Genomic DNA, 24,282 nt, shown 5'->3' on the forward strand with positions numbered 1-24,282 from the left:
AGGGTGCAATAAACATACTTATTTACTCATAATTCACTATATATATAATTCACTACTCATAATTCATTATATATATAGTTTATTATCCAAATGATAAATTTTAAACAAAAAATTGATTACTGGCAGTAGAGTTTGAAACACAAGGGGCATTGATTTATCTGCCTGACTAGTTTATTTTGGTCTCTTTTTACATGGTTTTGACATCTTTAAAGTTTCTCTGAATGGGTGGGGTCTATTTGTGCTGTATTATCATAAGTCAAAGCGGAAAAGAGAAGTGAGATTCGGGATGGAGGCTGATGGGGATGGGGTGGTGTGAGGTGGTGTTGGCCAGATTATCCCTCTCATGCAAATGCACTCTCTCCACGGTTAGGTCCCACTGAAGCGTGGGGGCTCTGCTTTGGCCACAGCTGCTTCCCGTTTCTACCAATCACACAACAGCCATCTGGACACGCATGTCGTTGCGAAGAGCTGGTGAGCTCTTTGGTCGGGCTCACTCTTGCTCTCTTGACAGATCTGCTCTTCTTCAGTTCACTCCACCTCCCTTTGGCCATTGCTTACTTTTACAAATGTCCATTATTGCCTGACTGCAAATAATTTAGAAACGATGTAATTCACAAGTACCATGTCAATTGTTGTGAACACCTTAACAATGATTCCCTTACTACTTCACAGGGCTGTAGATGTTGTTTCAACCCTAGAAATGAAATCAGCCTAAAGAATTTTTAGCATAAATTTTGTTATAGAATGCAATTATTCAGTTGTTAGTTGTAACCGATATATTGGGTTTTATTCTCAAATTCTTATGTAAATTCAGCAGTCTTTTATGCAAAATTGCCTCAAAGGTGACAAATACCTTCGGCTAATGTTCGTTTAGCTCTGTAGTTTAGCTAAAAAGTGAAAAGTGTGATGCTTGAACTTATATTCTGTATCCGATAAAGATGAATAATTAGTTCTGTACTAATTATTTTAGCATATATATATACGTTTGTGATGTATGAATATAAACTTTTTGTTAGATACTCAATCTCCATTAGCAACTTTGTTTAAATGTTAAACAAAATGACCTTTACAAAACTTGACACATTATCAAAGGTTGAACAAATGTAAAATCTTTAATTTTTTTCAAGCATATATATTCTAGGATGTTAAGGTAAATATGTATGAGTAAAATGCTTTGAAACTATATTTAAATACAATATAAAACAAGCAGGGAAAACTGAAATTTTATTAAAAAAAACATGTACAATATGTACTGCCATATATTTGGTTCAATATACAGGGGAACATTTCAAAAGGGAGTCATGTTACATAAAATGGACAAATCATGACATTATTTCATTGTAATAAATTATAAAATATGAACTTTAGGCTGCTGAATATAAAAAATATATATTTAAAATGAAGAGTAAACTGTTGGAACACAGGAAAGAGAGATACATGAGTTTGCATCACATATTGCAAATAATATTTTAACTATTTAATTTGAATTATTGTTCATCTTAGTAACTAGGGCAGCAAAAACGTCTCTTTTATATGGGATAATTTTAAAATGTTGTACTTTCAAACACTTAATTTCTATTTTCGGTTACAGTTTTTCTTTTTTAAAAGTCTACATACAAGTCACACCATTGTAGAAAAATAGACAAGACAGCAAAATATATAGGCAACTGTATGTACAAAGAAAAACCAATGTTACATGAAACTTAAAAAAAAATCCAGTGTATGGACAGTGTCTAAAAAAATCCTGAAATGTTGAATCGTTTGTGTGTGAGTGAATGTGAAGTCAAGCGTATGTGGAACGTCTCTGTGTGTTAACTCAGAAGCGGTGCTCTCCACGCGTGATGTGCGATGAGAACTCGTAGCGGTCCTGACTGCGGTAACCACAAAGGTTACATTCGAACGGGTCTCGGAAGCCATGGCATCCCATGTGGATGGTGTACATGACGTGGTCAAGGAACAAAACTCTGCAGTGGACACAGCGGTATGCCCTCAATTCTTCTCCCTCTCCGCTCAGCACCTTAAACCCCTCCGATGACGCCATACTCAGCTCCATCCCCGCTGCCCGCAAGGCCTCGAAATGCCGCTGCTGCTCTTCTTTCACTACTGGCAGACCTCCGTTACGCATACCTGGAGCCATGTGATTGGTCAGGTAGATGAGACCCCCTGCGCTTGCTGCCGCACCTCCCCCGGCCGCCCGATCCTCGTTGTTGCTCTCGGTGTCAGTGGAGTCCTGGCCGCTGGGGCTGGGTGAGCCATCCTTCTCCACAGAGGCCGATTTGGACTTGGACAGCAGAAGGAGATGCTCTGCAGCGCTGTCCTTAGCAGACACGCCATTGCCTTCGGCTGATTGTGTTTTGTGGAGGTTGTAAATAGGGCTGACCACCATGTCGGAGGAACCAGGGGAGGTCTGAACCAGAGGCCGCAAGGACTCCGCTCCCAAATAGCTAATCGCACTGTTGATGGCCTGATCAATGACGTGAGGCTGCATGAGCTCACCTGAGCCACCCTCGAATGACAGCTCCGACAAACGATTCTCTCCTGTGGAAGAAAGTCAAAAGAGCAAAGGTTTTTACTATCACTATCAGGGACCAGAAACATAAGCACAAATTCTGATCATAATGGTTCATGAAGGTTTTGAGATACTTCAAAATATATTTAGCAGTACTCTCTTAAAAGTTAGAGTTCTAAAAGTATTTTTGCATTGATGCCATAGCAGAACCATTTTGGGTCCCCTTATAAGAACCTTTCAATTATTAGTGCATACAATTATTTTGTGTGTGTGTGTATGTGTGAAGAACATTTTAATAATCATCCAATCGTTTAATTAATAATAAAGACCCATTTTCCACTAGAAATTATTTTTTGTGCAATGGAAAGGTTCCATGTGTGTTAAAGGTTCTTCATTGAATTATCAATGACAATACAGAATACTTCAGCAGGTGCCTACAACTTCTCCAGAGGGTTCTTCCAGTGTAGCAGTCTGAGAAACCTCAAATAGTGTCTTGAATATCTTTTAATTTTTACAATAATCTTCAGTGAAACACCAATATGAAAAGAAGATAAATGGGCTTAGTAACACATCACATTCTAACAGCGATTCAAAAACTATTACTATCAATGACGCAAATGCAATTTACATAAGAATTCATAAAACAATAAGCAAGAAATTCAGTTCATGTTGCATGCCATTATAGCATATCTTTCCCTGCTTTTTTAAAGTCAACCCATCAAAGAGAAAGAAATGAGGGAGCTGCCTAGCATTGTTTGTCTCTACAATGTTTTAATTCTTTTAGTCAGAGACATTCATTTTGACAGTGATATCTGGATGACCTACTATATAACTGTACAATGAAAGCAAACTTCAACTCTTACCCACAAACCTCTGTGGCATAGAGCTCTTACGCTTAGCTACATTGTTAGCTATCCTGTCTAGCACCAAGGCTCTCTCAGATGCAGGCATGTCCTCCCTCTGCTCATTCTGGCTGTTCTCTTCCTTCACTATGGAAAGCAAGACAAAGAAACCACGCATAAGATTCAAATGTCCGTATCTAACCTGAGCTCATCCTCTGACATGATGCTAACTATAATAAAGGATGATGTTCCTTCAATCATGCAATTAAGATGGTTTTCTATCCCTTACTCTAAGCTATTTAATTTTTTCTTAAGACGCTTTTTTAAGCTTTGTTGCTGCGAGTCATTTCACACAAATATCAATTATGGCTCAGAATTTTTGGGCAGTGTCACCAATAAGTACTACCAGAACATCATTGGTAGTGCTTCCAGTAATACTATGCATTTTACTTTTCATCATAGTGACAATAAACCACATTTAGGCCATGATAATGGGTTATAGATTAGCACCATTTCCATCTATAAGAACAGAAAACACTTTGAGAGAGAGCTTTCTGTCGTTCACAGACCTGTATAAATGCTATTCTGAAGGCCCATGCACTGCAGGTAGTTGTGACATCTCTCCTTATGTTCCTCCAGCGAGCTCCGCTGCTTGTAACTGCGCCCGCAGTATGCACACTTATGAGGTTTTCCAACTGTAAATTTAAAACAAAAGCAAAATCTGCTCAATCACACAGTACAACTTAGTCTTTGTTGTTTACACTACAATATATCGTCACACAATAACACTTGTTTTCTGAACTGGCTCAAGTGAATGAATCAGTGCAGGTTTGAGTTGATGAAGAATTGAAGGCATGTCTGAATCATCCAGGCGACAGAGGCATTTACCTGAGTGCGTGCGCAGGTGTCCGGTGAGGGCGTCTCTGCGGCGGCAAGCGTAGTTGCACAGGTGACATTTGAAAGGTTTCTCCCCAGAGTGCAGTTTGATGTGTCGGAGCAGGTTACCCTTCTGAGTGAAGGAAGCACCGCACTGGTTGCACTGGAACGGCCTTTCCCCTAGGAGAATGAAAGATAACGGATAACTCGTGTGTTGGAATTAAGACATTTTCATGTAAAATTACTACATGCTGCAAGTCATGCACAATGATTAAGGAACTAGATTTTTCAGCATGTTCTCCTTTCTAATGGTCCCAAAACATATTTGGACACTTAAGCCACGCTTAAAAATAGTTGAGTATCATTGCAATCGGTTACAAAATATTAAACCAAAAAACTTTTTAGGCTGTAAATGATAAAACAGTAGATGTACTGTTCAAAGTTAAGGCAAAAATAATTGGGACGCTTTCTTGTTATCAAATGTTAGACTATGTTCATAGGTGTAACAGTGGCACACCTGTCTGAAACTTTTAAATTACAAATAATATTCAGTAATATTATCAATTCAGTTTCACTGATATTATCAGAACAAAATTAACTTGGATAATGACACTACTGCCTTGATTAGAGCTGCCTTAGCTGAATTAAATTGATGAACTTTGCAACATTGACAACTTAACGGAATTGATCATGTCTTCTGTAGAGCTGAAATTGAATTTTTCATAATTATTGAATTCTGCAACATTTCTTTTTTATTGCAGTAAAGCTGCTTACACAATATATATTGTATAAATCCTTATATAAATAAAAGTCGTTTGACTTAATGTGACTTAAAATGGACTTAATCCACTGAACCTATGAGTTAAAAGTAATTGCAAAAACAAAAAGTGTGTCTTTTCGATTTGGGGCTTGTCTGATAAAGTAATTTGCGAAAGAAGTGAGTGGTTGTGCTTTAACCTGTATAGCAGTTATATATACACCTGTAGTTCTATCATGCCAGCGACAAATGGCCATGTAAATGGTGAGCGTCTGAGACACCATTTCGGCTCTCTGGAAGCAAAGTATCCGGCGCTGTAGCGCTATTACGCGGTGAATGCGGGGTCACTGTCCTACACGGCTCCGGCGCGCTGTTACATCTCCAACAACGCGGCGCCTCGCGCCAAAGCTCAATCAAACACGCGAGCGGAATCTCGCACGCGAGCGCTGCTCTCCGCTCTGCGCGCGCTGCCTGGCTCCTGATCGAACAAGAGGCTTTCAGACGCTGCCTGCCAGTTTCGTAATGCACCACTGCCTGGGTCAATTTGATCTGAAAATCTCATTTTTTCCTCTTCTTCAGCTCTAAACTAAGAGCGGCCCATCACAATGCAAATGCAGAGCTCATTTAAATAAAGTGAAGAAAACACTTTGTGTTTGAGAGCCAGTCTTCCTGATCAGCGCCCCTGGAATAAACCAATATCCAGCTCCTCCGAGTGTTGTGGCATTCTCCGAGAACGCTATTAATACGGAGCACTCTTCAAAAGCCCTATAAAATAAGAGTCACCAGTGAAGCAGCAAAAAGACGGAAAAAGAAACTCATTAAAAAGGCATTTCAGGAGCACGGTACCTCCTGCGAATATTTTGATTTAAATAGGAAGCCCTTCATTATATCTTTTATTGTACGTTCTTTTCTGAATTTACATTAGCCCACTGTTCCTTTCTTCCATTTTGAGTTTCATTAGTTTGTCAAGTGAGGAAGTTAAGTGCCTTTTTGAAAAATGTTCTCATCCACTGGTTTGGCTTTGTCGCAGTGGAATATCAATTTGAGAAAGAGAGAAATAACTAATACTGAAATAATTGTCATCTGAGAGAGACTTTTACATTTGGACTGTTAGCTATAAAGAAATTACACGATTTTAAACCTCTCTATAAAGACAAACACACACATCTCATCATAATTGTTAACACATTAGTCTTTAAAATTATATAGTTGACCCAAAAATGAAAATTCTGTCATCATTTACTCACCCTTACTGTTTGTCATTCCAAACCTGTATGACTTTCTTTCGTCTGTGGAACATAAAAGAAGATATTTTGAGAAATCTCTCAGGTGTTTTAGTCCATACAGTGGAAGTCAGTGGTAACCAAAACTGTGTGTTTCTTTAAAATATCTTCTTTTGTGTTCCGCTTAAGATAAAAAAAGAAAAGTCATACAGGTTTGGAACAACAAAAAGGTGAGCAAATGATGACCGAATTTACTTTTTGGATGCAACAAACTGCGGTCATTATCCAAAAATGCTATCCTAATGTTCTAAAAACAAACATATAGTAATTATATTAGTCATTTACATCAACTAACATCATCCATTCAAGTCAAGCCATACACTGTTACTACTCTGGCTTCCATTAAAGAAAAGGATGGTTACACTTAAACGCATCCAGCGTCTGTCTCTGTCCTGCTCTCTGTGTGTCTCTCTATGTGCGGATCAACCTACCCAGCCCTGTGCCCTGTGCCCTGTGCCCTGTGAGCTGTGAGTGATAGTATAAGGAGGGAAGAGTATGGCAGTTGTGCTTACCAGTGTGACTTCGCTTGTGCACCATTAACACATTGGGCCCAATGCAAACCATCCCACAGATATCGCACTTCAGCTTCCCGTTGGGGAGGCGGATGCCCCCGGCCGTGTGGTAGGCGGCCGGCTTGCTGTCAGGGCCTGCGTGGGAGCCGTTCACTTTGGCCCCTGAGCCATCGAGCACACGCAAGTCCTCGGCTGCACATTCCTCCTCCTCTCCATTCATCTCACAGGCCAGCCCGTTTTCCTCGTCACTCCGAGCCTCAACTTTTATATTACAGGCTGGAAAAGAGGGTAGTGGCCCTGTTAAGTTCAGTGGCAGGCTGGGTGGTTATTTTCTCTAACTAACACTGCCATCTTTTATCATGATATCTTAATGTTCTACAGCGAAAAGAGCATCTGCAAAGCAACTGTTTTCTTTCTTTCAGCCTTTGATAAGCAGTATTTGTGTGTGTGTATGTGCAAAACATCAACTTTGGTTGCATTAAACACATTTTTGAAACATTCACTTGACATAGAGAACATAAACTGCATTTGTTGAACAGCGATGTACTATAGATATGATCAGTGTTGGGAGGTAACAGAAAGCAGAAGCAAGTTACTAACTTAATAACATTTTCAGCTGCTACAACACGGGACTGTCCTGATGATCGATGTATCTGTTAATTTCATTTTTAAATACATTTTTGTTAGTTGTATAATTAAATCTGAGTAGCTAGGAACTTTGGCAGTTTCAAATTAGCTTCCCCAATACTACCATGTGTTATGGATAAATAAACCAACAAATCTGTAATATAGACATTTACATATATTTACATAATGACGGGGTAAATACTCCCAACACCCTTTAAGAAAAATATAAAAAATAATATTTGAGAGATGTAGTGTGACACTACTGGATTAAAATTCCATTTAAATAGTATTCTTCTATCAAACTGCCTTCAATATTCTTCTATCAAACTGCCTGCTCTCAAACCATGTTACCATCTCATTCATCATCACACTTCTCTGAAACAAATGACTGATAAACAGGAAACAGAGACACAGGAAGCACTGTGAAACTGTGGACTCTCAGCGGTGTAAACCAGACCAACAAACCGTGGTAAACACATACACACACACACACATAGGCTCACATATAAGCCTTCAGAAGCATGCAAAAAGGAGCACACCGTCAAATAAAAATGAAACTGTTAAATATTTAGATTATTCTATGGAATGTCCAATTTATAAGCTATAGATCATTGCTCAAATGCCCATTCAGCCTAATGAAGTAAACATTTTGAGTCTTTTCAGGCAGTTAGAGCTCAGGGTAAAGGTCCTGTGGTTAACACACTGTGGTACCAGGCTGATTTCTCCATGCTTCAGCCTCTGTTTGTACAGACTCAAGAGGAACAAGCTGAAATAATGAAATATGGGAATCCAAGGGAAAAGGGGAAGCTTCAGCGCCCGAGCCGGCCCAACCGAAAAAAAGGACAAGAGTTATGGAGAAGTTACAGAAAGGGAAGCACAGACAGGGAATTGTTAAGCACAACAAGTGAAACAGTTTTTCTTTTTCATTTTCTGCATTCAGACTACAGGGATCAGCAACTGAAGCACGTGACTGACCTGGAGAGTACCAACAGACAAAAGTGTTGTCTGTGTTCAGGTTACTCTCTGACTGTTAGCAGAGCACAGCCACACTCTTGTTAGTGTGTTTCCAAAATAGATTGGAAATCATTGTCTAGAGTTTTACAGCAAGTGATCCAGTTTCCAGTATAATCGTCTGACAGTGACTAAGAAAACGACTGAAATCTAATCCAATAACTAACTAGAAAAGATAAAAGCTAGTTGACTAAAAACTGTATTATCTTTCATTTCAGAGAAGGCCTTGACTGAACATCCCATAATGAAGTCAAGCCAGCCATTTTCATTTTACTACCTAAAGTGTACCTAAATTATACATTTACATACTTTTTGAAAAGAGAGCTGCCCCAGTGACATCTTTTGTACTTTTTTTAAATAGTATTTTTCAATCCCTCCCCTGCAGTATCCTGGCTGTATTAGTATTTTCACGATCCAGTCAATTCCCAATAGGCCTGCCTACATTTTTGCTACTGAACATTCTGTTTAACTCTAATAAAGTTTGTCTGATTAAGTAAAACAGGTTGTAAACTGCATTTGATGTTGACTTTAAAGAAGGTTTATATGGATTTCAGTGTCAATGTGTGAATGAATTACAGCAGTTAATAACATAAAGTCAATACAGGAATGCAATCTCCCAGTAACACCCATAAAAGGATGTATTTCTTCCTCTCGCTCACACACACACACACACACACAGAGATCCACTGACAGCCTTTCTGCTTACATGATATGATGATTTAACCAGTGAGATGTGACCTGAGTTTGGGCAGAGGGAACTAGGCTTGTTGTCATGTTACGGTCTCTTATGGATCTTTTGGGGAAGTTGTGACTAAACTGGGGATGGGAAGAGGAGCTTTTACTTTGTATAACGTTTGTCACACATCCTAATTTACCCATTTTGGGAAGCAAGTGTCAAAAGCCACAGACAAGGACAAACAAAAGAGCTCTACATAGAACAGAGCGACGTAACAGGCAACCCTCACAAACATCAATGGCTAATTTTAATTGGGATTAAATTAGATTTTTTTCCATTTCCAGAGCAACTCTCTGGAAGTGCAGTGGTTCAGTTAGTGACAAGTCAGTTTCCCTTTAACAGTTTGAACCTGTTACCCTCTGCTACATCGTTTACTAAGCTATCGCAACACTGCACTTTAGCAAGGGATGTATTCATGGCGAGGGCACTATAAATGAACAAAACTCTTTGCTAGTACTATTAATTTTCATTTATGCTCCAGTTGAGGCGCTGAAAAAAAACTATGAATAGCTGATGCGGTGCAGGAGATCTACATGCACATTAACCACGGCTCCACGGCGGGTGGGTGAGAATATATGTTTGAGCATGCGTGTGTATGCATATGTGTGTCAGATGTGATAAAAAGAACCCTGCTTTCACTCACATTTTAGGAACTTGCTAGTGAAATGTTTGCATCTGATATAGCAACAGGTTTAAGGGCAGGCCGTCACCCTCATACATTTAAAAAGAGGAATTGCATGATAAAATAGGCCATGCACCATGAAAACCTTCCTGCACTTCACTGGACAGCGTATTTTTCCATGCAGTGCTCAAACCAAATAGCGCTAATTATTTAAATAAAAAGGCCTACAACTTTAAGCCAATGTGAAATAAAAATGGACTATGTTTACTTTTCTTAATGGGGGCTTTGTGTGTCTTAATATGAATGATTAATCGGTGCATGTGATTTAATGGAATTAAATGGTTTATATTCATTATCCTTAATCAAAATCTAAAATGTCTTTCCTTTCTGCTGCCACTTAGCTATTTTTTAGGTTCATTAATATACAAATGGCTATTTATGCATTATTTTAGCATTCAGTTGGGCTCTATTGTGGTATGTAACACCTAACTGACAATCCAAACAATTCCTGCTCATTTTTGTACTCGAATTTCTTGTTTCACTTGGAAATATGTGACATTACGAGAGTAAAATGGGTTGTGAACACCAATACCCCTTGTGATACTTAATAAAAATGTTTTGATATACATAATTGCATGCTTATTGAAATTAAATTATAATATAAACAAACCCTCATCCTCACCCTAAACATGTAGTACATTAATATTACTCAGTATTTAAATGTGTAATTACACTGTAACAAGGCCACCATAAAATAAAGTTTAGCTCTTTTTTTGACTCACTTAAGTAGGACCTAAGATTATCTTAATATGTAATTTCATAATTATTTCTATTGTCTTTGAAATATGGTTGACTGCTGAATGTACTGACAAGCAAATCTATGGCAAACTAAAATACACTTAAATGTTATTTCTATCAAAACTTGTACATACTTACATTTGCAACAAAGAAGTTGCAATTTAGTACATTTGAAATATATTACTACACTATTAATTTAATGCACAACAAAAGATTATTAAAACGATTTAGAATGTACTTTAAAAAGTACAACTTTTATTTTGACAATCACAAAATGCACTATTTAAAAGTGTACTTAGTCATGAAAGTGTACTGCAAGTACTCATAAGTGGCCTTTTATTTCATAAAAAATATCTGCAAGAACTATTTTTTATACTTTTAAGATTTGAGGGATTAAAATAAACATTTAGTTTGTAAAGAAATACATTGTTTGGCTCTTTGTGCTTTCTTTTACTTTCAGTCCTCAAATGTTTTCATAAATGTAGAGGAGCTTCTAGGTCTTTCGTAGCAGGAAAGCAAAGAGACAGCGCTCTGTAAGAACCATCTCTATATGTTTTGATTTCCTGATATTCTATGCACATTGCTATGTGTCTGATCGAGCCGCGTACTGCAGAGTCTGCACAGATACTCCCTTGATACACTTAATCAGAAAAGCAATGATGCACTGTGAAGATACTGTCTTCACATCCTCTTGCACCCTGGCTGATTATATCTTCAGGGACAACATGCAGACAGACAAATGCATGCACAAACACACACACACACACACACAAACCTTTACTAATGAGTTCAGAGCATTTAAAATCTAGTTCCCTGTTTCTCTCGAACAATCCACCATTTTTTTTTTTTTTTAATCCTAAATGGCATCATGCTTCTTTCTGTACATCCCAAACACACTCACATCTCAATCAAAAAAGATTTTCATCGGTGAAAGCATCTCTAAAGTGTGTGAAAAAGTGTATTTGTGGGCAAAAAATGGGTGAGTTAAATGTAATTTTAATACACTTCTTAGTGTTCTTAATGTCATCCTGACTGTTCAAACAGATTGCTTACAAGTGGTCTCTTTTTCACGTAACGAGAACTCAGCCTCTGTCAGCGTCTATGGCCTCTTATTACTTTATCGGTATGACTTTGCTCTTTATATACATAACACATGAGTGCGATATGAAAGTGCTATTTTGCTGAGAGTGAAGCATGTCTTTTGGACTTGCATTTGAATGTGGGTGTGTGGAAGTGTGTGAATATCGTGGCAGTTGAAGTGAAAGCATGGCATAAGTGCAGGTGCAGAATTGTGTGTGTTGTGTGTTAGACGGCGTACGCTCACATTTGTTGCAATACTGCGCCTATCTGGTGTTGCTCCTGAACATTTTATCTCCTTGAGTGAGTGTTGAAACTGAGTTCTGGCAAGTTCTTCTTAGGAAACTCTTGCACATCCTATTTCAGTTTCCTCTCACATCTTTTTTTTTTCTTTCTCTCTCTCTCTCTCTCTCTCTCAGTCTGTTTTTTACTTTCAGTAGCTTCAAAGTGAGCAGGTCACACATTAAGTCCAAGTTAATCTGGAACTTCTGGAGGGGAAAATTCCAAACTAAAATACATCAAGATATTAAACAGGCCATCTGTTAACTTCTGTTTAGCCAAATTTATTCCCACCCATTTTTGCCTTCAGTTAACCCACTTTCTATTTACACTGCTAACACTATATTTATTAATATAATGACTAACTTATACATTCTGTTAATACCTACATTTTCAACGAGAAGCCATATTGTTGTATTCATTTTGGGAAAACTGAGGTGTTAAATTCTTATATACTATCACTCAAAACTCATTAAAAGACCTCAAGAAATTTCGTTTTAAGAAAATAATACTTTTATTCAGCAAGGATTATGCATTAATAATGTATTAAATTATTTAAAATTCACAATAAAGACATTTATAATGTTACTAAAGATTCTTATTTCAAGTAAATGGTGTTCTTTTGAACTTTCTATTAATCCTAAAAAAAAAAAAAATTATCAATGCTTTTAACATTGATAATAATAAGAAATGCAAATGTTTATTTGCATCACAGGAATAAATTACATTTGAAAATATATTCAAAAATATAAATTCTAATTACATTTCATCATTATTTCATATTTTACTGTTTTGATTAAATAAATGCAGCCTTGGTGTGCATAAGAGACTTTCAAAAACATAAAAAAATAAAATAATAATTCTTACTGACCCCATACTTTTGAATATTTGTGCACCTTTTAGTTTTTGTTCTTGGAAAACAAATGGCTTTAACAGTTTTTCAATAACATTTTAATTTACATTTAATCAGATGTTTTTAATCCAAAAAGAACTTATAAACGATCAAAACAAAAGAAATGTAATATAGAATTTCAAGAGTAAACAGAAGTGTGTAAAAAACAATTTCCTAATAAGTGGGTTAAACAGTTCATGGCACAACTGAGCGTGTTATGTGTAGGCTCAGTCAGTGAGTAAACGCTGTTTCAGTGAATTAAATTAGAAATTTGCTGTTTAAATGTCCCACAGTTTCAGGAACCAGTAGGTATGAACTATCAGTCTGACAAGAGGAAAATTATTAATTTGGCATAAAGGTTTTTTTTGTTGTTTTTTTCTTTCTATGCATGCCAATAGAAAAAAAGAGACATGATCTCATTACAAAAGCTGAAGATGTGCATCATGAGCTAAATCGAATGCGTCAGACCCTGCGATTGTGTTTGATTAATCTGGTGCACTCGCTCTGTGATGTTGTAGGCAGGACGAGAGCCGTTACATGCACTCATTTCATACAAAGTATTATATTTTAAAGCTTTCTAGGCTGACCTTAAAAGTGGGCTTCAGTGGAAGTTATCTCAGGCTGAGTATTGCATGAATGTGTGGGCCTATATGAGGTAGTTTTGTGGTTGTGTCCCAGCTTAGGATGGTGTGACTCACCCAGTGGTTTGTCTGTGCGGTTGTTGTGTTGGAGGCCAGTGCTGGCTGATAAGTCTTCAGGAACAGGCATGGCCTCATCTTGGTCCTCTCCGCCCTCGTTAGCAGTCGGGCTGTCCCTTCCTGAGCAGAGAGTAGAGAAGTTACCAATATAGACACAGGCCCATCCCTTATATATACTTTAAAATTTGAAATTGATACATGACATTTTTTAGTTTAATATGCTGAGCCACTGCAGCTAAATTGTCAGTTCAGCTTTTAGTGTTTAATTCTGTTCTCTACACACACAGTGACAACTGCATTCTACAACTGAACTGACTCTTGATATATTCAAGTAGTGACAACCGGATTCAGAGAAATTCTACACAGTGTGTATGTGTAGAACTGATCGGAACCGGACTGATCAACTAGTTGTTAATGATGTATTTAGATGTGTATCAGTTTTGTCTTTACTGTATGTGAGGTGCAAAAAACCACAGGGGATATTTTGACTCATTAGTGTTGCCAAATATTGCTAGAAAAAGAGAAAAAAAGATCTAGCCATAATAAACTCAAATCCAAACATGATATCTTGGAAATAGGCTAGATATATAGGCTAAAACTATCATTTTAGTTAAAAGAGCCAGGTTTAGTTCATTGAGCCATTGGTCACTGTAATATTTCTTTGATTAGAAATAGCGGATACCAAATGCCAGAATGTTACTATGGTTACCATGGTGTCAATCATCGTTCCAAGAGTAGGCTAAGTTATGTTTTGTACAAACATGAAACGGTAATTTAGGGGATTTACTCCTGTATTTAAATGCAGCTGTCACTCCTGACACTTTACAGAGAAGATGTGGCCAATTACATGTAAGCCATTTGTAGACTGATTTCCCATCAATGGCTCAACCAATGGCATGAGTTGGGGGTGGGGCTATCTGTGTGTCTGACCAATCATGAGTGGCGGGAGTGTTCAGGAGAACAGTAAAAGCTAATCTTGATGTTATCTTGTTTCATGCTTATCAAAATAAACCCACTTTATTGGTATTTAAATAGAATAGGCTTTTTTTTACTTTATTCTTGTACACACAGGCGCTGTATTAAGCAGTGCATAAAGTACTGAATGAAAAGTGTTTCTGTTGCTACATAAAAACATCTGAAACGTCTGTGTATTTGACAAATATTGCATGCAATCCACTTAATCGGTGATAAATCATTAAAACACCACCCAAACTTTATTATGGGAAGCAGAAAGTGTCCAACTACATGTCTCTGTTTTCATCTCCTCTCCTGACTCCAAGCAGCAAATCTCACCGATCGGTTAAATCCAGATGAAGTCGAACACACCTATTATTTTTTTTCAAATCTATTTGGTGACATTAGTAGTGTAAAATTTACACACGTCCCCTTAAAGTAAAAGAGTTGTATTGTGGTTGCTCCAGGATGTATCGTATCCCAGCGACAGCATTGATGGTCAGGTCATTAAATATATATATATCTCGCTAATGCAACAAGTTTGGATCTCATAATGAGTCTTGTGTAAGTTTTGTAACTTTATTTAGATATGAAAATGTCGACAGAGTACAAATGCTGACCCCTTTCCTGCATTCAGACTGTGTTCCCTTTTTCCATTTATATATTTTCCTGGAAAAAAGTATGCAATAACCCCAGGCTGATTCAAGATGTCATTCTTGAGGTGTTATAGCAAAGAGGAATATTTCTTGCTTCATGTGCAAGAGTTCACAAGTTTAAATCTGGCTGAATATATGATTTAAAATGGCATCGATGTATATCAGTAATGGGGCCACATTTGGATGCTTGTTTTGGTATTTCACTGGAATGAGAGATAGATACCATTCATGTTATTCCAAACCAGATGTTTTTCTTCTGCGGAACAAAGTTATTTTGAATAATGTTTTTGTTCATTCATTAATGAAGTCGAAAGTAGGCTTGGAATGACATAAGGGTGGGTAGATGATCTTTAATTTTTGGGTGAACTATCATTTTAAGTAGTAACATTTTGCTGCTTTAAACTGGTAAGAGTGGAAAAAATGTTTTCAGAGATCATATATATCAAGTTTTTAAGAGTTAATCAGACATTTGTTGTGACTGGAAGTCTTCTAAATTTGGTCTAGAATCACCTGTGCATTAAAGGGGTCATGAACAACATTTTATACTGTTCTCTTAGGTCCATTTATAATGTAATCAAGATTTTTACATAAAAAAACATCTCTTGTTTTCTGTCTTGTTTAGACCCCCCTCATCTGAACGCTCTGTTTGAATAGGTGTAGCGTATTGTAGACGCGGAAGTAAATGTCCACGTAGTGACCACATAATTGGCCTGTTATTTTGGCAGATTGGCTACAATATAAGCTGTTTTTAGACTAACAAGAAAGTTCAGAGTTCTGATGTTTTTATAGCACAATGACCTCTTATATATCAAAAGCTCAAGGGAATTCTGATTTCTCAGTACATGACCCCTTTGACATATATCTGCTGAGACAGAACTTCTTATAGCCTGTCGTTGAACAGTCAAAAAACGGTTATCTTTACTTGACCGTTTTGATCGCCCGGACCTCACTGTGGCTTTGAACGTATGAATCTTGAATCTTACCTGTTATCTGGGACATTTCCTGTGCCTCCTCAGTCTCCATCCTGTGCAGGTATTCTAACAGGAGTAAAAGCAAGAGAGAAAGAGTATCATCAGCGCTCTCTGCCTCAAAAGTAAGCCTATGTAAGAGAAGTGGTTGTATGGTGATTAAAGGAGAATGGCCTTTCTTTGTGTATCTCCATCACCCTGGCAAGAACAGCCCTATTCCAGCCGCACACACCACTGTCTTCCACATTACATTACAATGAACTACAGACACTTTCATTACCGCTCTGACAGACGGGGTGAACTGAGAGAATAGGTTTGGAGGACTACAAGGCCGGCGATGGGGTGGGGAGCCTCGAAAGGAACAGGCTTTCAGACCACATTTGTTATTTATTGTTAATTTCTTACCACATAATCATCCAAAAATGCAAACTGACTGCCGCAAAATTAAGCAGAAAATTAGATGGCCCGGGGTCATGGAGGATGCGGGTGTTTGGCATCGCCAACTGATTGGCGCTCGTGTTCACTCTAATTTACTGAGCATGCATGGGTGAGCCCAGCAGCCCAACTCTTTCTCTGCTTCTCTTTAACACACACACACACACAGGAACACAGGGATGTACACAGACGGAAACGTAGACAAGAAAGTGCAATGAGTAAGGTGACAGAAAGAACAAGATACAGAAGGTACAAACTAAACAAAGCAGGTTTATCAGAGACATGAATAGATTAAGAAATAAGGGAAATGTTAGTTGAAAATAAGTCAGAGAGAGAATTCTCCTTATTTTGCAACACGAAAGTTAGCTATTTTCTGTGAATGTGCGAGACTTCTGATTCATTAGGCGCTATATGTAAATAACTGGAAGATTCCCATATAACATATTTAGGTTATGCATACATTGTGGGAACATCTGTTTTTTAAATGTTTCTAAAATGTTGTAACGTCCAGTTTCCTTGTTGTAATTAGAACGTTATTTAAAGGTTACAAAACGTTTCTTAGCCAACTTTATTTTTTTACCCAAAATATAGCATTATTTGGATGTTAACTTTAATGTTGTAAGAATGTTAAAATGTCCAGGTTTTCTGATTATAGCATTATTGAAAGGTTAGAAATATCTTATCTTATTTTTACCTAAACTTTTATGTTTTTTGACTGTTTATTTATAATATCCTAAAAACGTTAAAATATCCAGTTTTCTTGTCATGATTATGTTTTTTTAAAGGTTACAAAAAAACATTTCTTAGAACGTTCATCAAGAACAAATAACATCATAAGGACATTCCGAGAATGTCGATCTCAGAATGTTTTCTCTCAAATATTAATTAGTTTATAGGAACATTCCATAAACATTATTTTAAGGATGTTTTGTCCTGATATTTTTCTAACTTTTATAAAACGTTGTGAGAATGTTCCATTAGCTGGGTTAATGAAGTGCAGCAAACTACTTGCGCTACAAACCAGTGTTTTTACTGGTTTACATATCACTAAAAAATATGATAACAAATACCAGTTTGCCATTTCAAGCAGCTGTTTTTATACTGGGAAAATAACTGAAAGCGAATGACACCGAAAGCCTCGTAAATTCAAGTTACAAATGCCCGCACCCACTCTTACATTAAAAATAAGGTGGACAGGACGAGAAGAAAATGGAGGAAAGAACAAGAGTGGAGGGTCAGAATGAATGTTTTTTGACTCCTCAGAAGGAGTCAGTGGTGAACACTTCCTCAGGCCAGGCCTGCATATCTGAGAAGTCACCAGCTCTCGTGGCCCCATTAATAATGTAGCGGCCACTTGGGCCCACAGCAGATGGGCACAACAGCCTCGGCCTCGCTGCTACTTCAAGATGCTCCCGCTAGGGCCCCACGCCCGGCCCCGCCAGCCACACAGGGAGAAGTGAAGTTCCTGAAAATAGCCAAGCAAGCTGAAGAGCGCTCCTGGGAGAAGGGGAACGTAGGCCTTCCTGTTTTTAATGACAGATGGCTCCATGCACTTGGAACAAACATTGGGAAACCGGCGGCCTACCGTCTGTCACAATGTCCCAGTCTTCCTGGGGATCGCGCTTCTCAGAAGACTTACGACCGGCTCGCACACCCAAAACCATGGTGAGGGCTTGTTGCGACTGCTGTGAGATATGAACATGCATGTGCCTGGCCATCATTGTGTGTGTGAAATGGAGAGAGTTAAAGGTCATTGGTGCATAAAGGATTGCAGGTGGACATGAAGGTAGACACAATTACATTGTATTTAGCTGAAGAGTAATATGTTTTCTAATGTGTCTCTAATATGCAAATCCATATATATATATATATATATATATATATATATATGAAATTAAAATGAAAAATTACAATTAACCCCAAAAGACAAAAGTTGACACATTTTAAATATACTGTGCAGTATATCTAATAATGCAACACATCAAATAATTGCTCAGGTCACTTCTTCCCCTTTATTGCATATATGCATATGACAAATAAAAATTACATTTAATTTAGTTACATTGCAAAGAATTGAATGTGCTGAAAGTCTCTTGTTAGTGAGCTAATTAGCAAGATAACTAGCTGTCTAAAATTCCTTCAGAAATGACTCACTTTCCATTGATTGATTCTCATTCTGTTAGTGTTGTAAAATAAACTGAATGCATATTTATTTAAATGATATTTTCCACAAAATTATTATTTGTGATTGTAGAATATCACTAGGAAGTAATATTAATATTAGTGATATTTTACAAGCAAATTGCAGATCAGATCAGCTGTTATGAAGACCAAGGAGCTGCTCATGGATCTTCACAGACTTCTTTGACTGTCTAAATGGGACATCAACAGTCTTTTCAACACTTCACAGATTTGGCCACTGTGAGATAGTGGCTAAAAGGAAGGCATTTGGCTTCCTTGCCATGTTTCTTGCCACTGGTCTGGCTTTGATTTTACCAGGAGGCGCTTGTTGCCATCAAAAGCAACATGGGATGGGTAAATTCTTGATGAGAATTCTGCTGGTTTAATAAGCATTAAAGAATTATCTAAACTGTTAATGAACAGACTGGAGAATGAAATAACAGCAAATATGTCTCATTTAAACAAATCTGGTTAAATAAATGCTCAATGATATCTTCCAAAGATTTTTGAATTTTGGCACGTTTTCTCTTGATGTAGCAACTAGTAAATACACTAAGTTTGGTCATGTGTGGAGTGTTACAACTCTGCACTCACATAGATAAAGCTGGCACTTTTTCAAAAGATGTTGATTGAGATTAGAGTCAGGTCAGGTTTAGCTTTGGGTTAGGTGCAATAAAAATGTATCATATGTGACGCATTCCTCATACCACAAACTAATCATCATCTTGAAGGTTGATGCACTATTTTTCGTAACTAGAGTGTCAGAAGTAGAGTGTGTGGTGGTGGGTGGCGGTGTACGGTATTCCCCTGCGCCCCCTTTTCTGAGCAGATGTGAGAGGGGAAATAGTGATGGTGTAGACAAAGAGGGGGAAGAAAATGTAAAAATACTCCTCACTGATGAGCTTCTTCACGTATGATTATTTAAACCAGCTCTTTATTCTCCCACTCTGGCAGAGTTATCATACCAGTTACCTGCTCTTAGTTTGGTTACTATACTAAACGTTATCTCAATCCACACATTCAGTTACATCTTTTTTTCAGCAGTTTTTGCTTGTGTTGTCAAACCTCTGTGTGCGTGTAGGACACTGGTCACAGTCAAGACAGGAGATTAGCATAGTCAAGCACATTATCATACCGACAGGAAGAGCTCTGTGGGTTTTAAAACACCCTTAGTGTGTGTGTGTGAAGAGAAAGGGAGTGTAAAGGGTAGGAAAACAGATCTAAGTGCGAAAAAAAAGTTGAAGAGATGGGTGGAGACTCTGCACTGCAAAACCGTTAAACAGACAACATGCCATTGCTGCGTTTAGAGCCATTCAAAGGTGAGGATGACTTAACTAAAGAGCTACTTGCAACAAGTGCCGTTTCATCATTTCCCTCAGGGATGGTTACATAAATGACATCTACATGTAATGAGTCAAGAAGAGTTGCAGAGGGTAAATGGTGGAATTTTTTCCTTTGCAAAAAAATCTGCAATATTCTAAAAGGATGCAAAACAATTCTGGGATATTTTTTTTTATTTGGTTTCAGTAGGAACAAAACTGATTTAAGTCATGCACTTTAAATATGATACAGTTTGAGTCAAACACAGCTACTACATTCAAATAAATATCTGATGTTAACACAAATGCAGTTGCTACATTTTAATTAATAGCATTTATAAAAATAATTTGATTATTCATTATTCATTTGGTCAATTAGATTGTAATCTTCAAATGAATATTTTAACATGAAAAATGTAATAGTATTACTTGAGGACACCTGAAGAATGTTAATACATTCAGGTTCATACAATATCAGTTTCCCGAGAGAAAGCTTCACCTCTTATCATAAACAAAATGAATTCTCTTCTTTAGCTTCAGGACATTTTTTCTCTTTCTTGTAGCAAATAATTTAAAAAATACTGAAAAGCATGCATGCACAAAAAAAACATTAGCTTTATCAAATGTTTATATATATTATATTTGTATAAATATGATTTTACAAATCATTAATATAACCTAAAATAGACATGCCTTCAGACATTACAAATATGGTTCTTTTGGAGAGTTAGTATGAATAACTTAAAAATAATACCAGTTAAACAATGTGAAAATAATGATTTCTAATTAGGAGAGCTGAACTTCTAAACACAACTGTTTTAGTTTTTCAGTAACTGTTTGTCAAATGGGACATCCATTGACAGGCCTGTCTTGCATCAGTGGGGATTTCATCACATTTGAGGGTGTAAGATAGAGTGATTGCTATCTGTTAAAGATGATATGCAGGAACTGCTTTCTGAGGCTTTCACAGAAATAAAAGAACTAACTTTAGAAGCCTCAGTTGCACTTGCCACACTTCACTACATTGCCATTGAGAGCGCTCATTTTATTCACTTCATCATTTCATTTCTCTCTTTCTCTGCGCACATTTTTAAGGTGCCACATTAACGTGTGTGTGCTTTATACATTAAAAGTGCCTGAAACAAACGGCAATAGATGTTGTCCTATATGGAGATATTATGCTTTTGAGATGCGTAAAAGTTACAAACATACACTGTGAAACTTATTTTAAGAGCGCGCATGTGAAAACCATTCTTTCTTTCTTTTTCTTTAAAAAATAGAATACATTTTTTAAATGCAGCAACAAACTGTAGGCTATTGAAATATAAAAGCGGCTATTATTTTTTTTAACTATCTTACCTACAAATGAAGGCCTACATTATAGGTTTGATAATTGTATTTTTAATTGGTAATTATTCAAATCTTAGTAAAAAAAACTTTTCTCTATACATTTGCATTTATTCGTTTCTCAGTAAGAAAGTTTGATGAATCAATTTTCTCAAATAAATGTGAGAAGTGTGTTTTTTTTCTGTCGCACACGGTGTATTTTTATACACTCGCTCAATACAGTTTCTCATGTTGCACATATGACCTGTGCCGTGAGCACTAACGAGTGTACATGAAACCAAACAAGGGCACAAAAGAGAAGCTGGAGACATACATGCATCACCGGAGAAAAAATGACCAAAGAATTCGTGTAAGTCATTTTCACCTGTCTTACCTACACTGGAAACAAGGCGGAAAACTCACACACACAAAATAAATCAAAAATAAGTGTACATTTTTTAAAGAATTATTAAGTTTGATCACTTCATTATACTTTTTAACCACATTGAATTTCATTTAAAATTAGGAAAATTGAGCGAAAATGAAAGCGAAATGAACGGAAGGAAAGATTCGGTTCTGACATAATCAAGAAAAAAATCCAGTGTAAAACTTCCTAAAAACTATTTTTTGAAGAATGCATCCATAGCTGGACGGAGAAAACTAACTTTTCGATTTCAATCATTTCCTTCGACATATTACTGATCAAATGTATGTGTCATTAAAACGGCCTTTTTTATTTTTCGGAGAAAATGTGATCTCAAAAGTCCATATTGCTAAAAATAGGAATTTGTATGCCGAGCAACAGGTGCGTATCGAAAGATAATGAAAGTAACGTTCAAAGTTGCATTTAAACAAAACATTAACAACATACATAATTAAGGAATATATTGCGTATATTTAAATGTAATTAACAATGAAAAGATTGGAAAAAATTCCACCGGTTCCACGTATGGGACATTGGGAAACTTTTTCCATTGGGAAAACTGGAAAAAAGATGATGAACCAAAAACGAGAAGAAAAGAGAAAGAAAAGAAAAACACATAAACTACATTTAAAACTTCTGATGAAGAAGCCCTGGCGCAAAATAAAGTAATTACGCGTAGAGCGCGACGAACACGCCTTCACCATGTCAAGAGGATTGAAGCGCTTGCACCTGCTACAGAGTTCAGGACAAAAACTTCCATTACGCCAATTCTCCTCGCGCTCACTTAGTTGAACTGTACATTTTTATCAACTCTTCAGTACTAAATCTGTGATATGTGTCACTTGGACCGGCCTGTGAGAGTTATTTACCTGCTATTCCTTGAGTTTGCAGTATGAAGCTCTTCCAGCTGTCCCCCGCCGCTCCATGCGCACAAGTTCTCAGCGCCGCGGCAGCAGTCTGGAACTCTGCGCGCGGTCCCTCCCCTCTCCACTGCACTTCCTCCTTCCAGCCCAGCATTGCTATGTCTCTGTGCTCGGGCGAGACATCTTGCAAGCTTTTATTCCAGAGGCCGAGTCTGCTCGGGGAATCGAGGCAGCAGAGCTTGGCACTTCGCTTTGTATCGTGCCAATAAAAGCTGACACCCAGTAGACCATCACTGGCAGCCATGCATGAGATGGGATGAGGCGGGTTAGGACAGTGGACTGATCATTTCTTATTTATTTATTTTTCTCAGAGGGACAGGGGTCTCTTGATCTCATGTCACCTGTTTTAGTGATGTTAGTAGAATACTTTTCTTAAATGTGAAGTTAATTGATGTCTATTTAAATGAGAAACGGATAAGATTGAATTAATTAATTGCTGTGGGGAGGGGCCGGAGCCCACTAGAGGGCCTTATTAAACTTGCATGGGGCACTGGATGATTTAAATGATTTCCAATTCCTTATTTAAGATATTTTACTGAATATAAACACATGAAGTTTACATCCGAACCACAGCTATACCAATTAACGATGTCTGCTTTGCAAAATAATGATACAAACTGGTTCTTTTTTGCGAACTGCTCAATCCTTTGAGTGATCACAGTCTACAGAGTATGGAAAGTTCACTTCGTGATCCACTTCTGCTCCGGTCTGGAATGCAGTGTATGGAACAGTGAAAGGTCCCAGTGCTGTTATACTAAATATGGGCACGCTTGGAGTGCTGTTTGACAAATCGGATTATAGAACCAAAACTGTTATATAAAATGTGCATAAAGCTTCTTATTCTTTTTAATTTAATGTCATATAGTCATTTACAGGCTACATTTTTTAAGAGCAATATATATATATATATATATATATGTTGGTGTGAAAAAGTGGTGTACCATATATATACAGTGGTGTGAAAAAATGTTCCTGATTTTTTATTTTTTTGCATGTTTGTCACACTTTAATGTTTCAGATCATCAAACTAATTTAAATATTAATCAAAGATAAAACAAGTAAACACAACATGCAGTTTTTAAATGAAGGGTTTTTTATGAAGGGAAAACAAAATCCAAACCCACATGGCCCTGTGTGAAAAAGTGCTTGCTTTTAAAAGGTTATAAAGCCATTTCTAAAGCTTTGGGACTCCAGTGAACCACACTGAGAGCTATTATCCACAAATGGCGAAAACATGGAACAGTGGTGAACGTTCCCAGGAGTGGCCGGCCGACCAAAATTACCCCAAGAGCGCAGCGACGACTCATCCAAGAGGTCACAGAAGACTCCACAACAACATCTAAAGAACTGCAGGCCTCACTTGCCTCAGTTAAGGTCAGTGTTCATGACTCCACCATAAGAAAGAGACTGGGCAAAAATGGTCTGCATGGCAGAGTTCCAAGACGGATGCTAAAAGAAAAGAGGAAGTCAGTTAGAGCTCTAGCAAAAACAAAGGGCATGGAGAAATCAAGAGTTTGGTCAACCTGATCTGCTGAGAAAACAGTAGTTGATGACAGACAAATCATAAAAGCTGTGAA

The 24,282-nt window shown here is 37.4% G+C and overlaps 1 protein-coding gene across 5 annotated transcripts; it reads right to left on the reverse strand.

The window, feature by feature from the left end:
• Positions 1-1,088: 1,088 nt before the first annotated feature.
• On the reverse strand, positions 1,089-22,949 carry LOC306882370 (DNA-binding protein Ikaros-like; the record flags this gene model as incomplete). 5 transcript variants are annotated; one of them, XM_079436941.1, is made up of 9 exons in its annotated part: positions 1,095-2,538; positions 3,373-3,498; positions 3,921-4,046; positions 4,240-4,407; positions 6,232-6,273; positions 6,780-7,055; positions 13,520-13,639; positions 16,113-16,166; positions 22,652-22,949. In XM_079436941.1, the coding sequence occupies 9 exons, from the start codon at positions 22,947-22,949 to the stop codon at positions 1,817-1,819; spliced, it is 1,932 nt and encodes a 643-aa protein (XP_079293067.1). In that variant the 3' UTR covers positions 1,095-1,816. The 5 variants fall into 5 exon arrangements, with proteins under 5 accessions (XP_079293071.1, XP_079293067.1, XP_079293070.1 ...); XM_079436944.1 differs by lacking the exon at positions 6,780-7,055; XM_079436942.1 differs by lacking the exon at positions 3,373-3,498.
• Between the last annotated feature and the right edge of the window lie 1,333 nt (positions 22,950-24,282).

The sequence above is a fragment of the Barbus barbus genome (assembly GCF_936440315.1).
Source record: "Barbus barbus genome assembly, chromosome: 16".
Taxonomy (NCBI): domain Eukaryota; kingdom Metazoa; phylum Chordata; class Actinopteri; order Cypriniformes; family Cyprinidae; genus Barbus; species Barbus barbus.